Raw genomic sequence first — 22,854 nt, 5'->3', positions numbered from 1 at the left:
TTTAAAGCTTAGATTCCATCACCGCCCTCCCACCCTCCCAGGCCTCCTACCCCATGGAATACATTCAGAAGACGCAGGATAGTATGAGAAAGAATAGATATTGAAAATGTATTTCCAAATGATTGGGTTTGATTGATGGGGGCCTGAAGGAAAAGTGATGCAGAAGGAAAGATCAAGAGATCAATCAGTCTCTCGTGACACTGGCCAGGCCCCTAAACTTGAAAGAATATCTGATAACCATCAGATCGCCTACCAAATATAGACTCTGGAGAACCTGATAAGCATCATTATAATCTAGGGATCGAGGCAGGCTTTCTAAAGAAAACTCTAGCCAAGTGAAAACATGAATTGTACAAAATGCAGCCTTCTAAGGAAGGTTGAGTAGACCACCATGCCAAAGTGGTGACAATCAGAAAAACAGGGCATCTAAATTTAACTGGTAAAAATGCAGGCTCTTACGTAACTCAATCCATGACCTTAACCAACTTATTCTTATTGGGAAACAAACGAAACAAATATATGAGTTGGATTAGGCTAACTCAAACATTCATACCTGCCCCAGCAGCATCTGCTAAGGAGTTGTTCAACAAGATTTGTTGTCATTGATGATGAAATCTATCCAAGAGTGGCCTAGTCACAATTATCCATGTTTTGCTAATTTTCACTTAGACTACCACATTGGCCTGCACATGGGATAGCTCTTGAGGGCAGTTCCAAAACTACACCAATTTTAGAACATGACTGCTATCTGTCAGGTCAAAGGAATGGCATTATTAAGCCCAAACATGGAATCGCCTTAGGAGGATACCTGTAGGAGGGAGGGGTCCTAAACAAGTCAAGGGAAAGAAAGCAACTGTATGCTCAAATCCCACTCTTTAATAATCCCCTAGGCCAGCACCTGGTGGGGTGGGTGGGCGTGGCCATGGTGGGTGTGACACAGGACCGCACCTCCGCAGACATGGTTTTATAAACTTATAAAAATAGGGAGGAATACTTTTCTGTGATTTTGTTTTTTTAATATTTACTTGATCTACTTGATCACCTTATGAGAGAGAGACCAGATCAAGAAACTGACTCCATAGGAAGACTAGAACTATAAATTATTGACATAGGCTAGTAGCAGAATCCTGCAAACCTGAAAGGTAAAATATTTTACTTTTCCTCCCTTTTATAACCTTCTGAATCAAGGACGACCTCCTGGAGCACTCCGGAGGCCCCGTTTTGGGCCTGGAAGGCCTCCTGGACCACTCCGGAGGCCAAAAGTGATTGTGTGTGGCGGGGGGGGGGGGCGCAGATCAGCCCCAAGGGCCAGATCTAAGCACCCCATGGGCCGGATCTGGCCCACGGGCCTTGAGTTTGACACCCCTGCTCTAGAAACATATTGAACAAGCATAGGTTTGCAAAGATAATAAACAAAACAAAAATGAAATAATAAATAAAATAAAATGAAGTGAAATAATAAAATAAAATAAAATAAAATAAAATAAAATAAAATAAAATAAAATAAAATAAAATAAAATAAAATAAAATAAAATAAAATAAAATAAAATAAAATAAAATAGTGAAATGAAATGAAATGAAATGAATTCAGGCCTGAAAACACATCCAGTGGGGCCAAATCCTGACACTCATTTAAGAATGATGGGACTTGCCTGCCTTCAACTTTCCCTTTAAATATCTTGCCCAAGAAAAGGGTATTACACCAGTGGTGGGTTGCCCCCAGTTTGCACCAGTTCTATAGAACTGGTAGTAAAACCAGCGAGAGGCTCCGCCCACCAACCCCAACGTCATCAGAACGCTTATGCGCATGCGCAGAAGCTTCTGAGCATGCTCGTGCGGCCCCATTGCTAACCAGTAGTAAAGATAAGTAGAATCCACCCCTGTATTACACAACCCATCAAGACTCAGAGAGAAGAGAAGAGATGGACAAAAAAAGTGGGGTTTTGGATCCTGCTCTCACATTATCCTGGTATCCCTCTCTCTCTCTCTCTCTCTCTCTCTCTCACACACACACACACACAAAATATCTCTTCCTTCCTCCCTCTCTCTCTCTCTCTCCCCTCTTCCACCAGAAAATGTGCCCCCTGACCAAATATACAAATGAAAACAGTTCACTTTCTTGTCCACAGTTAACATTGTCACAGATTGCTTCCTTTTCAATTTATTTCTGTTTTGTGTGTCTGTGTGGATTTTTGGTACTACTATGAATGAAAATTCAAATCTCCACCAATGCCAGACCTGCTGCTACTCTAAGGCATTGTTTCTCAACCTTGGAAATTTTGAGACAGGTGGACAAATTCCCTTGAAAGCAAGACTCTAGTCCTTATGTTTTTGAATAAATGGTTGCTTTAAATAAGAAATGCAGGAAGTTATCTACTTCCTCTGGTCCATTTTATCTGCCTTGATTGTCATTAAATTCTATCTGTACTTGCTGGGAATTAAATCTGATGGAGAAAATTAAATTCTACATGGAATTAAATTCCACATAGACAGTTTAGCGTATGGCATATATATGGCAAAGAAATATAAAACAAATAGACAGTATTTTACTGTTAAACTGCAGTTTGTCCTATGAACACAGAGTCCAGATCTTGTTCCAAGTAGATTTCCCATAATAAAACAAATATTTTATAATATTTTATGTTTACTTTTTTTCATTTTTATTTGGCCTTTCCTGAAAAGACCTTGAGGTAACATTCCTGATATCTCTCCTCTTTGCATTTAATCATCACAGCAACCTTGTAAGGTAGTCTTTGCTTGCCATCCAATGATTATCTAAAGCTTTGTGGATTTTAGACCATGTTTTTCTGGCAAGCCTAGATTTGAATTGCATTTTAACTAAGAGTGGGCTTCAAAAATTTTAGCAAGGGGTTCTTTGCCCAGTTGCTGGGTGGGCGAGGCCATGGTGGGCGTAGCCTAGTCGGCCTCCTGCACCATGGGGTGGTGCTTTTTGCTCTCCCTGGGCTCTGGAGGCTTTCTTCGAGCCTCCAGGAGGGCAAAAATGGCCTCCCCAGGCTCCGAAGGCCCTCTGGAGTCCAGCCTTCCCAAACCCCCAGCAGCCCACCCCTGATTTTAACCCCAAAACCCAAACTCCTTCTGAGCTTTTAATCCTGCAAACTAAAGTGCTACCCCCTCAGGTTTAATAGACTTGGGATAACAGAAGCTTTTCCTAGTTTAATTTGTGAAACATGCGGAGGTTGTCAATTATTAAAAAAAACATTCTAACCTTTGAAATCATCACTCTATTCTATAATTGTCCAGAGCAGGATGCAAAAATGAATCTTTCCTGTTCAGCTGTTCTTGGGTGGTTGTTTGCGACTGCCTCCACTCAGTAAACACACCCTGTCCCACCCCCAGACCATCTAAGGATATGTAAAGTAAACTACTACACCCAGTAAGAGAAAAAAAAAGCTCTTTGCTGCTGGTTACAGGGTGAGACCACGGAGCCTGCTGAGAAGTCAAAGAAAATTAGCAGAACGTGAGAAAGACAAACTTTGGGAGAATCAATCAGCAGAAGACTCTGGCCTGCTGTAGCCATCAAAGGAAACCACATCAGCTATTCCTTATGGGCCATAAATTCACAGAGAAAATCTCCTCGTTTCTATTTGAATATGACACCCCAAGGATGGTTTTGGTGCACAACAAGAAGGTGGGCTTAACCTTCCGACTGATCCAGCTAGTGGTCCTCTCCTACGTCATTGGGTAAGTGTTCAGGATCAGGCAAGGGAGCCATTCAGTTCTCTCCTTTGGTTCTACAGTGATTGGATGCCCAATCCATGAATCCCGTCTGTTTAATAATTGACTCAGCTTTCCATTCTTCCATCCTTGTGAAGTTGGTAAAATGAGGACCTAGATTACTGGGGGCAATACGCTGATATTAACCACCCAGAGAGTGTTGTAAAGCATTATGGGGTAGTATATAAGTCTAATTGCTATTGCTATTAATGCTCTTGATTAACTAGCAAACATTTGGTTGATCGAGATCATCCACTCGTGGCTTAGGCAAAGAACCAAAGAGCATTTTTACTTTTGGATGGTCTGAAGGACCTGAAAATGTAATTGAGGGCAAAAATCCTATATAGGCTATGAAAACCCATTTAAAGGTATGGAGTTGCACATGGCAGCCATCTCCTGATTGTCTCTGTATGTATCCCCCTCTTGGCCGATTCTTTGGCTTCCATGTGGAGCAGCTAGATTTAAAATGTGGGACTTCTACTCACATCTGGAACAGGAGTCAGATCTTCCCAGGATGGAGTTGTTGGTTAGCAAGACTTCCAGCTGTGCTACGGTTTCTACTCCCTTTCACTTTCTTTCAAAACCGGGCCAGTTATCACTCATCTTGGGAAGGTCAGGATTATGGGGCAGGAATTGTATTACAAACCTTTACTCTTGATATCTATGGAGATTCTCAGTCATCCAGGTCATGATTGTCCCAAAGGTGCTTTTTCAAAAGAACTGAAGAAATTTCTTGGATGAGAAGCGAAACATCTTCAAGGAAAAACAAAGTCCAGTTGCCTTTTGAAGAAGCACCTTTACTTTACTTTTGATCCTGTTTAAAATACACTCTCATCTCTAGGGGCCGGCTGAAAGAGCTGGCTGTCGAAGAATTCAATTCTCTTCTATGCATGAAAAGCACTCTTTCTAAGGCCATCATAACTTCAAATGGTTGTAAAACTACTAGTGCTAATTCAGAGACTACCATATGTTTTGGAGTATAAGACGAACCTTAGTTTTTGGGGAGGAAAATAAGAAAAAAGCTAATTGGCGGGTGGATTGGCCTCCCGGAATACCCCCAATCAGCTGTTCCCAGAGGTGAATTTTAGCAACAGGTTCATTGGTTGTGAGCTCTGTGCTTTGCTTTTTTTTTCTGCATCTGAAACTCTGTTTCAGAAAAAACTTTTTTTTTCCGCCTCTGAAAGCCTCCGCAAACAGAGCTTCAGAAAAAAAAGCATCTGAAGCTCAGTTTGGAGGCTTTTTTTCTGAAGCTCTGTTTCTGAGGCTTTTTTTCTGAAGCTCTGTTTGGAGGCTTTTTTTCTGAAGCTTCGTTTCTAATGCTTTTTTCAGCCTCTGAAGCCTCCGTGTGAGAGGCTGGGCAGGGCTACATTCGGAGTATAAGACGCACCCAGATTTTCACCCTCTTTTTTTGGGGAAAAAGGTGTGTCTTATACTCCGAAAAACACAGTACCTGTACTAACCTGGCCTTAGAGCAGGGTTGGGCCGCTGGGGGTTCACAAGGTTTCGGGAGAACCTCTAGCTAAGATTCTGTGCAGTTCGGAGAACCCCCAAATCCCATTCCTGGCTGGTCCCGCCCACCCTGCCCCTCCCCTCCCAGGAGTCCCCACGCAGCCCATTTTGGATGCAGGTAAGTGCAGGGTGTGTGCGGAGGCTCGAGGAGGGCGAAAAACGGGCCTATCAAAAGTTCAGGAAGGCCGGAAATGGCCTGTTTCCAGCATCCAGAGGGCCTCCAGAGCCTGGGAAGGTTGTTTTCCCCCTCCTGGAGGCTCGAGGAAGGCCTCTGGAGTCCGGGGAAGGCAAAAATGCCCCCCCCCATGATGCAAGAGGCCGACTAAACCATGCCCAGCATGGCCACGCCCACCCAGCAACCGGGCAGATAACCCCTTGCTAAAATTTTTGAAGCCCACCCCTGCCTGAGAGACTCAGATAGTCCTGTCTGATACAAAGCAGGAGCAGGCAACCTTCCACTAGAGAGACCACCATCTTTTCTCCCATTTTTTTGAAGCAGGTAGGCAATCCAAAGTTAAGAATACTGAAGTCACTGAAGTAGATTGGCACAGATCTTATGTGCCAATCAGATGTTAGTAATTATTGGATGGGAGACTAGTTGGAGACTAGATTGGAAAGGTGAGAAAGTATCCCAGAAGAAAAAAAATTGGCCAACTCTATGGGTACACTGTACACCCAGATACTTGCTAGAGTTTTAACTTGATACAAAAAGGACTTTGTCTTTACGCTGTAAGACACAGTTTGCTATGATATTGTGCTTATTGTTGCTTCAGGAATTGACATCCTATTGTTCTAAGTCAGAGTTCTAACTCAGGAATTCTGGGAGTTGAAGTCCACACATCTTAAAGTTGCCAAGGTTGAGAAATATTGGTCTAAATCATTTTTGTGGGAAGCTGAGGATGTTCAGGATGTTGGGTGGGAGTTTTTTCCAACACCGCCTGACTAAAGCAGAATTTCTGTTTCACCATTGAACACACTCTGGACTTAGTTTTTGTCTCTGGTCAGTGGTTGAGTGGCCTTGATATAGGGGATATAGCCATCGAACCCTTGTCATGGACTGACCACTCGCTCCTTCGACTGGACTTTCTAACCGCTGCACCCCACCGCAGGGAGGCGGGACCGACCAGGTGGTTCCGCCCCAGGCGCCTGATGGACCCTGATAGGTTCCAGATGGAGCTTGGGCCATTTCCTGAGATTCTGGCTCATGACTCGGCTGAGGACCTGGTGGCCGCCTGGGATAGCACGGCTGCCGGGGCCTTGGACCGAGTCGTGCCTTTGCGGCCTCTGACCCGGCACCGAACTCACCTGGCTCCTTGGTTCTCTGAGGAGCTTAGGGAGATGAAGCGCCGGAAAAGACGCCTGGAGAGTAGTTGGAGGACCAGCCGCTCCGAATCTGACCGAACACTGGTGAGGTCTCATATTAAGACCTACCTAGTGGCGATAAAAGCGGCGAAAACTAGCTATTTTGCCGCTCTTATCGCGTCATCAGATAATCGCCTGGCCGCCCTGTTTAGGGTGACCCGCTCCCTCCTCCATCTGGAAGTGCGGGATGACCCCTTGCAGGGTCGAGCTGAGGATTTTGTGCAGTATCTGTATGACAAAATCGCTCAGATTCGGGAAGGGCTGGCCTCTGACTGGGTATGTCCGGACGGGATGACTGAGGCAGGTCTTGAGAGCGTTATCTGGGGGGAGTTCGATCCTGTGGCTCCCGAGGACATGGACAGGGTCCTGGGACGGCTGAACGTGACCACATGTTTATTGGACCCGTGTCCCTCCTGGTTGGTACTGGCTTCCCGGGAGGTGACACGAGGCTGGCTCCAGAAGATTGTTAACGCTTCTTTGAGTGAGGGGGTCCTGCCGGCCGCTTTGAAAGAAGCGGTTGTGAGGCCCCTCCTCAAGAAGCCCTCTCTGGATCCGGCTGTTTTGGCTAACTATCGTCCAGTCTCCAACCTTCGCTTCGTTGCGAAGGTTGTTGAGAGTGTGGTGGCGCAACAGCTTCCCCGGTACCTGGATGAAGCTGTCTATCTAGACCCGCTCCAGTCCGGCTTCCGGCCTGGGCACAGCATGGAAACGGCATTGGTCGCATTGGTGGATGATCTCTGGAGGGCCCGGGATAGGGGTTGCTCCTCTATCCTGGTCCTGTTAGACCTCTCAGCGGCTTTTGATACCATTGACCATGGTATCATGTTGCACCGGTTGGCGGGGTTGGGGGTGGGAGGCACCGTTCTGCAGTGGTTCTCCTCCTACCTCTCTGACCGGTCGCAATCTGTGTTGACAGGGGGGCAGCGGTCGACCCCGAGGCACCTTGCTTGTGGGGTGCCACAAGGGTCGGTCCTCTCGCCCCTTCTGTTCAACATTTATGTAAAGCCGCTGGGTGAGATCATCCGTGGCTTCGGGGTGGAGTTCCATCAGTACGCTGATGACACCCAGCTGTACATCTCCACCCCAGGCCACCCCAATGATGCCCTTGAAGTGATGTCCCAGTGCCTGGAGGCCGTGCGGGCCTGGATGGGGAGAAACAGGCTCCGACTCAACCCCTCCAAGACCGAGTGGCTGTGGCTTCCGGCGTCCCGATATAGCCAGCTGATGCCATCGCTGGCTATTGGGGGTGAATCACTCGCCCCCACGGAGAGGGCTCGTAACTTGGGCGTCCTCCTGGACGCACGGCTGTCTTTAGAAGATCATTTGGCGGCCATGGCCAGGGGGGCTTTCTATCAGGTTCGCCTGATACGCCAGTTGCGCCCCTTTCTAGATCGGGACTCCTTACGCACAGTCACTCAGGCACTCGTCACTTCCCGCCTGGACTACTGCAACGCTCTCTACATGGGGCTCTCTTTGGGGTGCCCCCGGAGGCTCCAACTGGTGCAAAATGTGGCCGCGCGAGGGATTATGGGGGCGACGAGGCGCTCCCATGTGACACCTCTCCTGCGCGAGCTGCACTGGCTCCCGGTGGTCTTCCGGGTGCGCTTCAAGGTGTTGGTGACCACCTTTAAAGCGCTCCATGGCTTAGGGCCGGGGTACTTACGAGACCGCCTTCTGCCACCAATAGCCTCCCACCGGCCAGTACGCTCACACAGAGTAGGTCTCCTCAGGGTGCCGTCCGCCAGACAATGTCGGCTGGCGACCCCCAGGGGGAGAGCCTTCTCTGTGATGGCGCCCACCCTCTGGAACAACCTCCCCCCAGAGTTACATACAATAACAGACCTCCGGATTTTTCGTCGGGCCCTGAAAACCCATTTATTTCAACTAGCTGGGCTGGCTTGAGTCAAATTTTAAATTGATTTTAAATTGGAACAGTTTTAATTATGGCCAAGATATTTAATTATTTTAATCAGTTTTTTAGATTTTGTATGTTTTGTATGTATGTCTTGTTTTTATTTTGGCTGTTCACCGCCCTGAGTCCTATATTGGAGAAGGGCGGTATAGAAATTTAAACAAATAAATAAATAAATAAATCATTCCTTCCCCCCATTAAAGAAAGAAAACCTAAAAATTGTTGCAGCTACCATTTTATTGACTATTTCTTGAATTCTGTTTTGCAAACTGATTGCCTCCCAAAGCAATTTGTTTCAGCACTAAAAAGGCATCTGAATCTAATATCAAGTGAAACATCTGCCCATGTAGTTTAGCATTCCCTATGCTAATTGGAGATGATCCAGGAGGAGCATCCTGGGTGGTCAAAAAAGTCAAGATGGCAGCTATATGATCCAAGTTCTATTGCTTGTTTATATGTGGTATCCTTATATGTCCAAAGGAAATGGGGCTTTGACTATACCATTGTGGAGATCTCTCTCTCTCTCTCTCCTTCACACTCTCTCTCCCTCTCTCTCTCTCTCTCTCTCTCTCTCTCCCTCCCTCCCTCCTTTCCTATCTATCTATCTATCTATCTATCTATCTATCTATCTATCTATCTATCATCTATCTAGTCTCCAGGGGATGGTAGAGGACAGGAAGCCCTGGAGGAAAGTTGTCCATGGGGTCGCGATGGGTCAAACTTTATTATAGCTCTCTCCCTATCTAATATACCATATACACATGGTTGCATTAAGAATACTAACCTTTACTAGGAATCTATATTCTTAAGTGGCATAATCCAGCATTCTAACAATGTCTATTTCCCACTTCATTCAAAGAATGAATAAAACAGATCTCTGGCTGCTATGTTGATATTCCTTCTTAATTAGGCAAGAAATCACCATGTAGTAGGTGTATTTAACATTCTAATTAGATTTAATTCTGTTTTAAACGTATTTTAATTGTTTATATTGTATGTTTTTAACTTTGGCTGTTCACCGCCCCGAGTCCTTCGGGAGAGGGGGCGGTATAAAAATCTAATAAATAAATAAAATAAATAAATAAATAAATAATTTTATTTTTCCTTTGCATGTCCAAGGATCTGAAAAAATACAGTGGAAGTAAGTAGTGCAGTAAATATCCATACTGCTAATGGTTAAAAATGTGAAAAACAAGCCAGAAATAACTCACTATTGGGCACTGTGCCACATCAATCACTGTGTTGATGGTTAGGTCAAAAGTTGGTCTGGTGTTGATGCTCCCCTGGAACATCTTTATCCCCTTTTGCTCTTCAAAATAGAAGAATATAGAATATAGATCCTTGCTGATCCTAAGGGGCTATTTGCTGAAGGAAGCAGCTGTTTTTCCTGTCTAAGCATCCAACACTTAGGGGTATTTCCCCAAAGAAACTTGTTTGGGAGGGGTGAGGGAGAGAGAGAGAGAAAGCTGAAAACTTTTCAAAACTCATTATTTGAAGAGAGAAACTCTTAAGATTTCAGCTTCCTGTTTTTACCAGGTCATTTGACAAGATTTAATTCTATCAGGGCATGGTTAGGGAATTTGGGATCTTCTAGCTGCTGCTGGACTCTAACTGCTATTATCCCCAGCCAACATGGTCAAGAATGCCTGGAGATGCATCCAATGGGGATGGCATCTGAGTGGTGGAATGCAGGCTATGCCTAGAAGTGATTCCTAGCAAGAAGGAAGTCACACCTTTGCGTAAAAGTGATGGTTGTCCTTATCTCAGAAGCTAAGTTAGCCTTGCATGAAGAACTGGCTGAAAATTCCAAGGTGGGATGGTGAACAGGAAAGCATCCTTAAGGAAACAATCCTAAGGAAATTTTAAATTATATTTTTCCATAACCATGTAAATTAAAGAGATGCAATGCATCTTATCCAAAGAAAAAGGCTGGGTCCAGATAAATTGTATTCTTCAGGGCTTGTCCTTACAGCCATATTAATGTGCTTTCCTTTCATCTTGGAATTGGGAGGAAAATGCAGTGGTAGACATTGTGCTGATCCTACAACCCACCTTTACTGTACCTTTGCGCTGAGGTCAGGGATATTTCATGGGAAAAGTTTTTTTTTTTTAAAAAAAAGGCGAAGTATGGGCCATGGCTCACAAAACATCACTTGACAGCAGCATGTCATGGCGAGTTTGACACCCCTGTCCTAGTGTTTCCCTCCAAGTGCAGGCTACACTTTTTTTGGATCAACCAAGTGTTGATTTGTTGGTTGTGACAGGAATTGACTGACCAGCTTGTCACCTGAACCTGGCATTATAGGCTGAGAGAAGGAGATTGTCCCAAAATCCCCCAGCTGGCTTTCATACTTGAGACAAGTCTAGAACTCACAGTTTCCTGGTTTCTAGCCTAATGCCTTGGCCACTTGACCAATCATTGGGAGGAGTGACCCACTATAACTACCTGTGTTTCCCCAAAAATACGACCCGGTCTTATATATTTTTTGCCACCAAAAAAAGGCAATAGGTCTTATTTTGGGGGGAATGTCTTCCACTGACTCACCTCACTTGCATGCGTTGCTCCTCGCCTCCTTTTTGCTGTCAGAGGCCTTCAGGAACTTCTTCTGCAGCCAGCAAGGCTTTCCTGAAGGCCTCTGCAACTGATAACAGAGCTCCGGGTCGATTCCGAGTCCTGTTATCGGCTGTAGAGGCCTTCAGGAAAGCCTTGCCGGCTCGAGGAGAAATGGGCTGGCTCCACCCAGGGGTGAAATCCAGCAGGTTCTAACAGGTTCTGGAGAACCGGTAGCAGAAATTTTGAGTAGTTCGGAGAACCGGCAAATACCACTTCTGGCTGGTCTCAGAAGATCTGAGAAAATCTCAGAATGGAGATTTTGCAATATCCTTCCCCTGCCATGCCCACCAAGCCACGCCCACCAAGCCACACCTTGCCCACCAAGCCACGCCCACAGAAACCGGTAGTAAAAAAAATTGAATTTCACCACTGGCTCCAAACCCCCCCATCCCCACCCTAGCTTAATTTTTGCCCATGCACCCTGGAGTGGGTAGGATCTTTATTAGGGCTTATTTTGGGGGTAGGACATATATTGGGCACACGTGTAAGAATCAATTTAGGACTTATTTTCAGAATAGGTCTTTTTTTCAGGGAAACATGGTAGTGGACATCTTGATATCAAACAAGAAAGATCGTAGATCTTCTTCACAATCTAGGAACTGAGTATAAATGAACAACTTCAGCACCCTCCCTACTTTAGCCCCACTCCTGTTCCCTAGAGCTGGCTGGGGAATTCTGGAAATTGAATCTTATAATTTTAAAGCTGCTGAGATTGAAAAATATTGCTCTAAAACTCCTTCTTCTTTTCCCTTTGAATAAAACTTCTTGTAGTTCTATTAAGAGGAAAGAAGAAGGATCTGCTTTCTCCTTAGCACTGTAATAATTCATTGGCAGGAATGAGTCCAAGGATGAGGGTTGTGTGGATCAAGATAAATTCATTTTATTGTTCCCATAAGGCAGGCAATAATCTACATTGACCGATTTGATTGCCTTGCAGTCCAAGGGACTCACAAGAGTCTTCTCCAGCACCATAGTTCAAAGGCCTCAATTCTTTGGGGCTCAGCCTTCCTTATGGTCCAAGGAACAGTCAAATATTTCATGATTTCTAGTTAAGTGTAATTCAGCAGAAAGAGAAATCATGAACTATTTGTTCCACATCTTTTTAAAAATTTGGGAGAAGAGACTCTTAGGATTTGCAACCCAGATTTTGGGAATACTTTGTAATTTCAAGTTTCACTCTCTGATTAATTCTTTCTTTCTACCTCTCTCTTGCAATTTGGGACTACAAATCACAGAGACTTTCAAAGGATGTTTCATTTTTTAAAAGGGCTGTATGCATTTTTAGCCTGGACTGCCCAGAGAATGAGAAAGCTGGCTTAACCAGACAGCTAGTTCCAAGTGCTGTCTTCACCACAATATGCTACATTTGTTTAGTTTTAATATTAGCGATTTAATCTGGTTTCCTGTTTGGTGTATTTAGAAAATTCAGTAGCCAAATTAGGAATGTTGTACAAACCCAGCCTGTAATCCTGTGGCAGGTCTATTTAGAAGAAAATCTGTCTTGAGTAGAGAAACTTACAGCCAAGCACCTGTGTCAGGGGTAGTATTCACTTACCTTCGCTACCGGTTCGCAAATGTGAGCACCCACCTCCGCACATGCGCAGGGCCTTCCGCACATGTGCAGAGCATCAAAAATGGGACATGATGACGTCTGAATGGGTGGGTGGAGCCTCCTGCAGCCACCGCTACCACTTCACCCGAACCAGATAGAACTGGCTGAATACCACCACCGACCTGTGTACAACACTGCAAGAATATAAACTGAAGTCGAAATTCTGCTATTCAGAATTTCGTCCCAGGATAGGAGTCCCTCCCAAACTCAATTAATCATCCTTCCTTAACTTCCACTCTCCCAATACTAGAATTTAAGGCCATCTAATGAGATCGGCAACTTGTAAATGTAGGGCAGGCCAAGGAAAACACACAATGACTTTATGGAATTGGCTGTTAAGCTGAGTTCCAATTGAAATAGCCCCAAAAGGGCTAAATAAATTCATGAAGGAGAAGGCAGAGGAAAACCCTATTAGTCACCACAACCAAATGAAACTTCCATGTTTAGAGAGAGTCTACCTGGTAAAAACTCGCCTTATTGCTGGGGAACAATAGGGGAGAAAGCCTGTTACTTTAAGCCTTAACTGGTGGGTTTCTTCCAAAGTACATGCCTGTGATCATTGCTGGAAAATAGAATATTGGATTCGCCGAGCATTAGCTATCAGCTTGCCTTAATTGAAAAATAAATCAGTGTGTATGTGGGCCTATCAGTAACCTGATTGTTTTACTGGCTGAGAGGTTGGTTGGTTGGTTGGATGGTTGATTGAAGATTTTCAATCTTAGGATTTGAATTCCAAAGCTGTTATATAAGTTACTGTCAATGTGTGAAATTAGGCATTTTACAGAATGCCTAGGAAATCTATAGAATGCCAGAAACGGGACCTCAAAGTATGAAATGCTTAATATTTCACATATAACCTAAACATTCTATGCAGTGCCAAAAGGCAAACCAGCAAAGTATAAAACACTCCCACCAAAATTCCATTTTAGCCTCTCTTGTTGCAACAAGTAGGTAATATTGGTCTTTTTCTAATTGTTGTTGTTGTTTTCAGTTGGAAAGTCCTGTATTTTACTTTGCATTTCTTCTTTCATTTTCATATACGTCTTTTCAATAAAGGGTTAAGGTTAACGCCAACCCTAACCCAGTGGTGGGTTGCTCCTGGTTCTGTCTGGTTCTTTAGAACCGGTAGTAAAAGCGGCGGCTCAACCCACCCGCCTGGATGTCATAATTGACGATCTGTTGCGCTCCCGTTGCGAACCGGTAGTAAAGGTAAGTGGAACCCACCCCTGCTCTAACCCTAACTCTTTTCATGACTCTTTCATAATTTGCCTAAATAGTTATTGTCATTCTGCATAATACCTAGGTATTGTATATAGTGCCTATATAACAAATTAAAATAACACAGACATTCATACGTTGCCTAAAAACGTCACACACTCTTTAAATTTCCTAAGCATTCTCTACAATGTCAGCTTTTTATACATTTCTGGTAACATATATAATACGATTCTGGCTGCTGGGAATAGCTCAAGTTTTGATTGATTTATTATCTATGGCAATCTTGGCCTTGTATCATTTTTGTTGGGTTTCGGCTGCCAGAATAAGTCAAATGTCTCATAATATGGGCATTTTCAGCAGACAGAAAACTTTCCAGACATTTTCTGCTTGTAGCTGACCTGGCCTTTACCCTACTCTTGAAAGCATGGGAATAAGAATTTGGCATGCTGAGCTGAGCGATAAGGACAGATTCATTTTAGTCCTGTATCTAAAGTAGGTTTAGACGTCTTAAAAATCTGTTTCTTCTGGAAAACTTTGTAAAAGGCATATCGCCAGGCTGGGATGAAAAGGCATTTCAATAAATGAGAAATACAGATGACAAAATTCCTAACTCCTGGTTGCGCCCTTAGACACCAAGAAAAGAGCAAAGGGTTTCATGCTATGGCCTTCTTAGTGGCAGCCCCCAGGACGTGGAATCTGTTATGTAATCTGTCCTTATTTGCAACACGAAAGTTCCATCTGTCTTCTAGGACAGGGATGGGGAACTAGGGCTCTTTTACGATCTGTGAACTTCAACTCCCAGAATTCTGGGAATTAAAGTTCTTAGATCTTAAAAGGGCCATAGTTTCCACTCCTGTTCTAGGGACCCAAAGCAGCAGGGAGAAGACATCTGACACAAAGTCATGGAAGCCCCTGAGTTTCATAGCTGATTCTAGATTTGAAACTGGACTTCTATGATCCTAATCCAATATCTTTAGATTGCCAGAGTTGGAAGGGAGAGCCTATAGTGCAGTGGACTAAAGCACTGTTATTAACATCTGCTGCTTGCAATTACTGCAAGTTCAAATCTCACCAGGCTCAAGATTGACTCAGCCTTCCTTCCTTTCAAAGGTAGGTGAAGTGAGACCCAGATTGTGGGGGCAATAAACTGACTTTGTATAAATATACAAAAGTATGAAGGCTATTGCTTAACGCATTGTAAGCCACCCTGAGTCTCCGGAGAAGGGCGGCATATAAATTAAAGCAAAAAAAAAGGGGGGGGGCCTTGTAGGTCATCTAGTCCAATCCCCCACCCAAGCAGGAGACCCTACACCCGTGTTGGCGAATGTATGGCACGTGTGTCACAGGTGGCATGCGGAGCCATATCTGTGGGCATGTGAGTGTTGCCCTAGCTCAGCTCCAACGCGCATGCGCACACCAGCCAGCTGATTTTCAGGCCCTCTGGGCCCACCAGAAATCAGGAAACGGGCCATTTCCGACCTCCAGAGGGCCTCCGGGGTGGTGAGGAAGGCCATTTTCGCCCTCCCCAAGCTGAAAAAAGCCTCTGGAGCCTGGGGAGGGTGAAAACGGGCCTACCGGGCCCACCGGGCCATCACCTGCCAAAAGTGGGGGGAGCACAGGGGGTCACGCACACATACGTGGGGGAGCGGGGGGAATTGAGTGTGGGCACGCGTGCGTGCAACCCCCCCGCACTCCCCCCACTTTTGGCATGCGACAACAAAAAGGTTAGCCATCACTGCCCTACAGCATTTCTGACAGATGGCAATCCAATCTCTTCATGAAAGCCTCCAGTGATGAAGCTCCCACACCTTCTGAAAGCAAGCTGTTCCATTGGTTGATTCTTCTCACTGTCAGAAAATGTCTCCTTATTTCTAGGTTGAATCTCTCCTTGATCAGTTTCCATCCATTATTCCTTGTCTGGCCTTCAGGTGCCAGTTGGTGCAAAGTTCATTTTCCCATCCCCCTTGCCAATGGCAACTCGAAAACAGGCCAGGGATGCTTTGTGAATTGACATTCAGCTTTTACATACACCCCCCAAATGGAAAAGTCAAAGAGTAGTGCCAGGAAGAAATGACCACAGTTGGTATTTGAGGCATGCAGTATGACTTTACAGTAAGTAAAACCTCTCCCTCCCCCCCAAAAAAGTAATAAAAGCCGCAGAAAGTTCAGCAGTCATGTAAAACCCCTCGTGGACAAAAGTGATGGAAAAGTTTTAATGCATTCATTTAGGACAGAACCAGCAACCTATTTTTCTTCTTGTTAAATCAACCATCAGTCCCTATTTTTTTACAGATTAGGCATAGTGGTATTTTGAAATACTATTGGATGTTTGTTTAATAAAAGATCTTCTCAAAGAAATGTAAAAAGGGGCAGGATGGCATTTTACGAAGAATAGACCAGAAATTACTCAGGCAGAGTCTAATGCAGATACCAGGTACAGTGGGGCAAAAAAGTATTTAGTCAGCCACCAATTGTGCAAGTTCTCCCACTTAAAAAGATGAGAGAGGCCTGTAATTGTCATCATAGGTAGACCTCAACTATGAGAGACAAAATGAGAAAACAAATCCAGACAATCACATTGTCTGATTTGGAAAGAATTTATTTGCAAATTATGGTGGAAAAATAAGTATTTGGTCACCTACAAACAAGCAAGATTTCTGGCTCTCACAGACCTGTAACTTCTTCTTTAAGAGGCTCCTCTGTCCTCCACTCATTATCTGTATTAATGGCACTTGTTTCAACTTGTTATCAGTATAAAAGACACCTGTCCACAACCTCAAACAGTCACACTCCAAACTCCACTATGGTGAAGACCAAAGAGCTGTCAAAGGACACCAGAAACAAAATTGTAGACCTGCACCAGGCTGGGAAGACTGAATCTGCAATAGGCAAACAGCTTGGTGTGAAGAAATCAACTGTGGGAGCAATAATTAGAAAATGGAAGACATACAAGACCACTGATAATCTCCCTCGATCTGGGGCTCCACGCAAGATCTCACCCCATGTGGTCAAAATGATCACAAGAATGGTGAGCAAAAATCCCAGAACCACACCGGGGGACCTAGTGAATGACCTGCAGAGAGCTGGGACCAACGTAACAAAGGCTACCATCAGTAATACACTACGCCGCCAGCGACTCAGATCCTGCAGTGCCAGACATGTCCCCTGCTTAAGCCAGTACATGTCCGGGCCCGTCTGAAGTTTGCTAGAGAGCATTTGGATGATCCAGAAGAGGATTGGGAGAATGTGATATGGTCAGATGAAACCAAAGTAGAACTGTTTGGTAGAAATACAACTCATTGTGTTTGGAGGAGAGAGAATGCTGAGTTGCATCCAAAGAACACTATACCTACTGTGAAGCATGGGGGTGGCAACATCATGCTTTGGGGCTGTTTCTCTGCAAAGGGACCAGGACAACTGATCCGTGTACAGGAAAGAATGAATGGGGCCATGTATCATGAGATTTTGAGTGCAAACCTCCTTCCATCAGCAAGGGCATTGAAAATGAAACATGGCTGGGTCTTTCAGTGTGACAATGATTGCAAACACACTGCCCGGGCAACGAAGGAGTGGCTTCGTAAGAAGCATTTCAAGGTCCTGGAGTGGCCTAGCCAGTCTCCAGATCTCAACCCCATAGAAAACCTTTGGAGGGAGTTGAAAGTCCATGTTGCCCAGCGACAGCCCCAAAACATCACTGCTCCAGAGGAGATCTGCATGGAGGAATGGGCCAACATACCAGCAACAGTGTGTGCCAACCTTGTGAAGACTTACAGAAAACGTTTGACCTCTGTCATTGCCAACAAAGGATATATAACAAAGTATTGAGATGAACTTTTGATATTGACCAAATACTTGTTTTCCACCATAATTTGCAAATAAATTCTTTCCAAATCAGACAATGTGATTGTCTGGATTTGTTTTCTCATTTTGTCTCTCATAGTTGAGGTCTACCTATGATGTCAATTACGGGCCTCTCTCATCTTTTTAAGTGGGAGAACTTACACAATTGATGGCTGACTAAATACTTATTTGCCCCACTTGTATCTGGTTTTTCCTGCAACCCAAGCCAACATGGCCACAAAGGCCAGGGAATAGAATAGAATAGAATAGAATAGAATAGAATAGAATAGAATAGAATAGAATAGAATAGAATAGAATAGAATAGAATAGAATAGAATAGAATAGAATAGAATTGGAAGGGACCTTGGAGGTCTTCTAAGTCCAACCCCCTGCCCAGGCAGGAAACCCTATACCACTTCAGACAAATGGTTATCCAACCTCTTCTTAAAAACTTCCAGTGTTGGAGCATTCACAACTTCTGGAGGCAAATTATTCCACTGATTAGTTGTTCTAACTGTCAGAAAATTTCTCCTTAATTCTAGGTTGCTTCTCTCCTTGATTAGTTTCCACCCATTGCTTCTTGTCCTGCCCTCAGGTGAGCACTGAATCTAGTTTTAAGAATTAAGCATCATACGAAGGGAATGCAGGGCTACTTTGAAGTTGCCTATCAACATCTGGATAGTAGACAGAGGTATCCGATGTCTCTCCTACTAGGATTAAATGAATATTACTCTTCAGATTGTACTTTTATCATTATTTCTACATCTGCATCCATCCATACAAATTAGCACCTAGTAATTTTTGGGGATGTGAATATTGCCTTTTTTGGAAGAGTCATACAGTCAGACACCATAAATAGTAAGTAAGATTCCCAAGCTATTTGCATTGGGTGAATGATCTGGAGTTTTCTAGGGGAGGGATGAGCTATAGCTTGAAGAATCAAAACTTGAAACTTTACATGAAGATGTAAAAATAGGAGGAAAATGGTGGCACCGATTTAACCAGGGAACAAAAAAAAAGCTGCTGTTACTATTTTTAAGGAAGGGAACAGCTGGAACATATTTTGGGCTGAGCGCAGCCATATGTATTTAATGCAAGATCTGATTTGCGATTTGAAGGAATACACTTCTGCCATTCCAGCTTTAATTTTTGAGAATAGCTGACAATCAGTTAAAGAAGTCAGCCTTTTCCAGCCTGATGCTTGGAATACCTTGTCTGAGAATAACAGGAATTGTAATCTAATACAAGTAGCCCTCAATTTACAACAGCTTGTTTAGTGACTGTTCAAAGTTGCCACAGCACTAAAAAAAGTGACTTACGACCAGTGGTGGATTTCAAATTTTTTTACTACCGGTTCTGTGGGCGTGGCTTGGTGTGCGTGGCATGGCTGGAGGGCGTGGCTTGGTGGGCATAGCAGGGGAAGGATACTGTAAAATCTCCATTCCTTCCCCACTCCAGTGGAGGGTTATTGCAAAATCTCCATTCCCTCCCCACTCCAGGGGAAGGATACTGTAAAATCTCCATTCCATCCCCAATCCCGGGGAAGGATACTGCAAAATCCCCATTTCCTCCCGATCAGCTGGGACTTGGGAGGCAGAGAATAGATGGGGGCGGGGCCAGTCAGAATTTTTACTACCAGTTCTCTGAACTACTCAAAATTTCCACTACCGGTTCTCCAGAACTGGTCAGAACCTGCTGAAACCCATCTCTGCTTACAACCATTGTCACGCTTGTGGCCTTGTGGCATGGTGATCATGTGATCAAAATTTGGACACTAGGCAACTGACTCCTATTTACGACAATTGCCATGTCCCGGAGTCATGTGATCCCCTTTTGCGACTTTCTGACAAGCAAAGTCAATGGGGAAGCCCGATTCACTTTACAACTGTGTCACTAACTTGACAACTGCAGTGACTCACTTAACAACTGTGGCAAGAAAGGTCGTAAAATGGGGCAAAGCTCACTGAACAAATGTCTCGCTTAGCAACAGAGATTTTGGGCTCAGTTGTGGTCGTTAGTCGAGGACTATAACATGTAGGAGAACAGGTTGAAGAATGCTGCTTTATTGCATAAGGTCTACAGAGTAGTTTCTATTCATCATTAAATCATAAAGTGGTATTCTACGAACATTTACTGTTATGTTCAATAGCTGATACAATATTCCTGCAAGGTATTATTACTTGGCAGATGAAAGACACAAATGAGAAAATGATTTGGTGATGTAATGGCTAAGGACATCCACATTCATAGATCACGGTTCAGCAAGATTAGCAAACCTGTTCATAAATAAATATTGTTCTAAAACAAATATTTGGCCAGCTGAATAATGGCTAACTCGTCATCTAAAGTCAATTTTATGGACACTCATCAGGAAGTAGCCACTTCTGAATACAGCAAGGTGTATTCTGAGAAAATGTCCTTAAGGATTATGTTTTTATTCTTCCATATTTTCCGAACGAGAGGCATTCCCTTAATTTGCATCAGTGGTGGGTTTCAAAAAATTTTAATACCAATTCTGTGGGCGTGGCTTGGTGGACGTGGTATGGCTTGGTGGGCGTGATGTGGCTTGGTGTGGCATGGTGGGCATGGTGTAGCTTGGTGGGCGTGGCTTGGTGGGCGTGGCAGGGGAAGGATACTGTAAAATCCCCATTCTGTCCCCAATCCATGGGAAGGTTACTGCAAAATCCTCATTTTCTCCCAATCAGCTGGGACTTGGGAGAATAGATGGGGGTGGGGCCAGTGGTGGGTTCCTCCCGGTTCCTCCCGGTTCCGGCGAGCCGGTAGCGGTAACAGGAGCTCTGGTGGCTCAGCAGACTAATTAACATTCACTTACATCTGCTGCCTGCAATTACTGCAAGTTCAAATCTCACCAGGCTCAAGGTTGACTCAGACTTCCATCCTTTCTAAGGTAGGTAAAATGAGGACCCAGATTATGGGAACAATAAGATGACTTTGTATAAATATACAAAAGTATGAAGGCTACTGCTTAACACATTGTAAGCCGCCCTGAGTCTCCGGAGAAGGGCGGCATATAAATCAAATTAAAAAAAAAAAAATGACGTCACCGAACCGGTTCTGCCCCCCCACCCGCGTTATTCTTACCTTTTATTTGGCCCCACCCCCAATCTATTGCTGCCTTCTGAGTCCCAGTTGATCAGCTAGAAGGAAAAAAACTGTTTAAAGTCTTGCCGCGGGGCTTCAAAGGCCGCCCTACAGCTGATCAGTGATAAAAGGCAGTTTGGTGGTAGACCAGTGCCTCCAAAAACAAATGAGTAGACCGGTGCCTGCAGAAATAAATAAGTAGACCAGTGCCTCCAAAAACAAATGAATAGACCGGTGCCTGCAGAAATAAATGAGTAGACCAGTCCCTCCAAAAACAAATGAGTAGACCGGTGCCTGCAGAAATAAATGAGTAGACCAGTGCCTCCAAAAACAAATGAGTAGACCGGTGCCTGCAAAAATAAATGGGTAGACTGGTATAGCTCTGCAAGCAGTTAAAAGCCTGGTAGACCAGTTACTCTGCTAAATCGTAAAGAATTGTCAAGCCACGCCCACAAAATAAGCCATGCTCGCAGAACCGGTAGTAAAAAATTTTAGAACCCACCCCTGGGTGGGGCCAGTCAGAATTTTTAACTACCGGTTCTCTGAAGTACTCAAAATTTCCGCTACCGGTTCTCCAGAACTGGTCAGAACCTGCTGAAACCCACCTCTGATTTGCATTATTTTATGAGGGACAGCCAGAAGATAGATTGAGATCTACTGATTGATCTTTGGATGAACACAGTAAATTGGCAAATGTTTCTGACCCTAATGGTTTAACTGTATAATCAAGATTGTTATATAATTAATTGCTCAATTATATAATCAACCACTCCGTCTCAGTTATATTTCTGAAATGTGGAAAACCTGAAAATCAGTGTTAGATTTCTTGAAAGAAAATTTTTAAAATGTTTAAATTCCTCTTTATGCATAGTCCTTGACTTACAACAGTTCGTTTAGTGACCATTCCAAATTACAACAGTACTTTAAAAAGTGACTTATTTACCATTTTTCAAATTTAATGATGATTGCACCATCCACGTGGTCAAATGATCACACTTGGCAACTGGTGTGTATTTAGGATGGTTGCTAGGTCCTGGGGTCATGTGATCACCTTTTGCAATCTTCACACAAGCAAAGTCAATGGGGAAGTGAGATTCACTTAACAACTAACTGCAATGATTCATTTAACAACTGTGAAAAACTCAACTCTTGCTTAACAACGGAAATGCTGAGCTCAGTTGTGACCGTAAGCCAAGGACTATCTCTACCTTCACAAGTTTTAGCCAGGGGGTAGGATTAAAAAATTTCAGCAACTGGTTCGTTGCCTGGTTGCTGGGGGGGCGTGGCCATGGGGTGTGGCCTACTCATCCTCCTGCACCATGGTGGGGGGGCATTTTCGCCCTCCCCAGGCTCCGGAGGCTTTCCTCGAGCCTCCAGGAGGATGAAAACAGCCTCCCCCAGGCACCGGAGGCCCTCCAGAGGCTGGAAATGGGGCCGTTTCTGGACTTCTGGTACTTCCGGTAGGCCCATTTTTCGCCCTCCCCAGGCTCCCCAGGCTCCCCAGCCTCCCCAGGCTCCCCTTTCCTGGAGCCTCCAAGAGGGCGAAAACAGCCTCCCCCGGGCTCCGAAGGCCGTCCGGAGGTCGGAAACAAGCCCATTTCCGGACTTTCGGTACTTCCAGTAGGCCCATTTTTCACCCTCCCAGAGCCTCCGTGCATACCCTGCACTTACCTGGCATCCAAAACGGGCCACATGGAGACTCCTGGGAGGGGTGGGGTGGGCGGGGTCAGCCAGTCCTTGGAAGAACCAGTTCGGGGAACCAAATTAAAATTAACATGTAGTTCGTCCGCACTGGTCCAAACTGGCTGAATCCCACCCCTGATTTTAGCCTCCTGATGGGCTGCACAATCAACCTTTAGTACCTGCCAGTGATTCTGACTATGGGAGGGAGGAACAAGACTTGAATGGGGATAAGAAGGGAAACATTTGATGACTCCCAAGAGAAAGCCA

The 22,854-nt window shown here is 44.5% G+C and overlaps 1 protein-coding gene across 1 annotated transcript in view; it reads left to right on the top strand.

Annotated features, from left to right (window-relative positions):
* Positions 1 to 3,565: 3,565 nt before the first annotated feature.
* The window catches only part of P2RX1 (purinergic receptor P2X 1), a 45,066-nt gene continuing 25,777 nt past the window's right edge, over positions 3,566 to 22,854 (top strand). Inside the window, exon 1 of the mRNA XM_070945906.1 lies at positions 3,566 to 3,702. Within this exon, the coding sequence (XP_070802007.1) occupies positions 3,566 to 3,702 (137 nt within the window). The remainder of the gene's footprint in view (positions 3,703 to 22,854) is intronic.

Source organism: Pituophis catenifer, unplaced genomic scaffold, assembly GCF_029215685.1.
Source record: "Pituophis catenifer annectens isolate HBS135680 unplaced genomic scaffold, rPitCat1.0.hap2 SCAF_1, whole genome shotgun sequence".
NCBI lineage: Eukaryota > Metazoa > Chordata > Lepidosauria > Squamata > Colubridae > Pituophis > Pituophis catenifer.
Note: the sequence above shows the minus strand (reverse complement) of the source record. Positions and strands in the feature narration are given on the sequence as shown.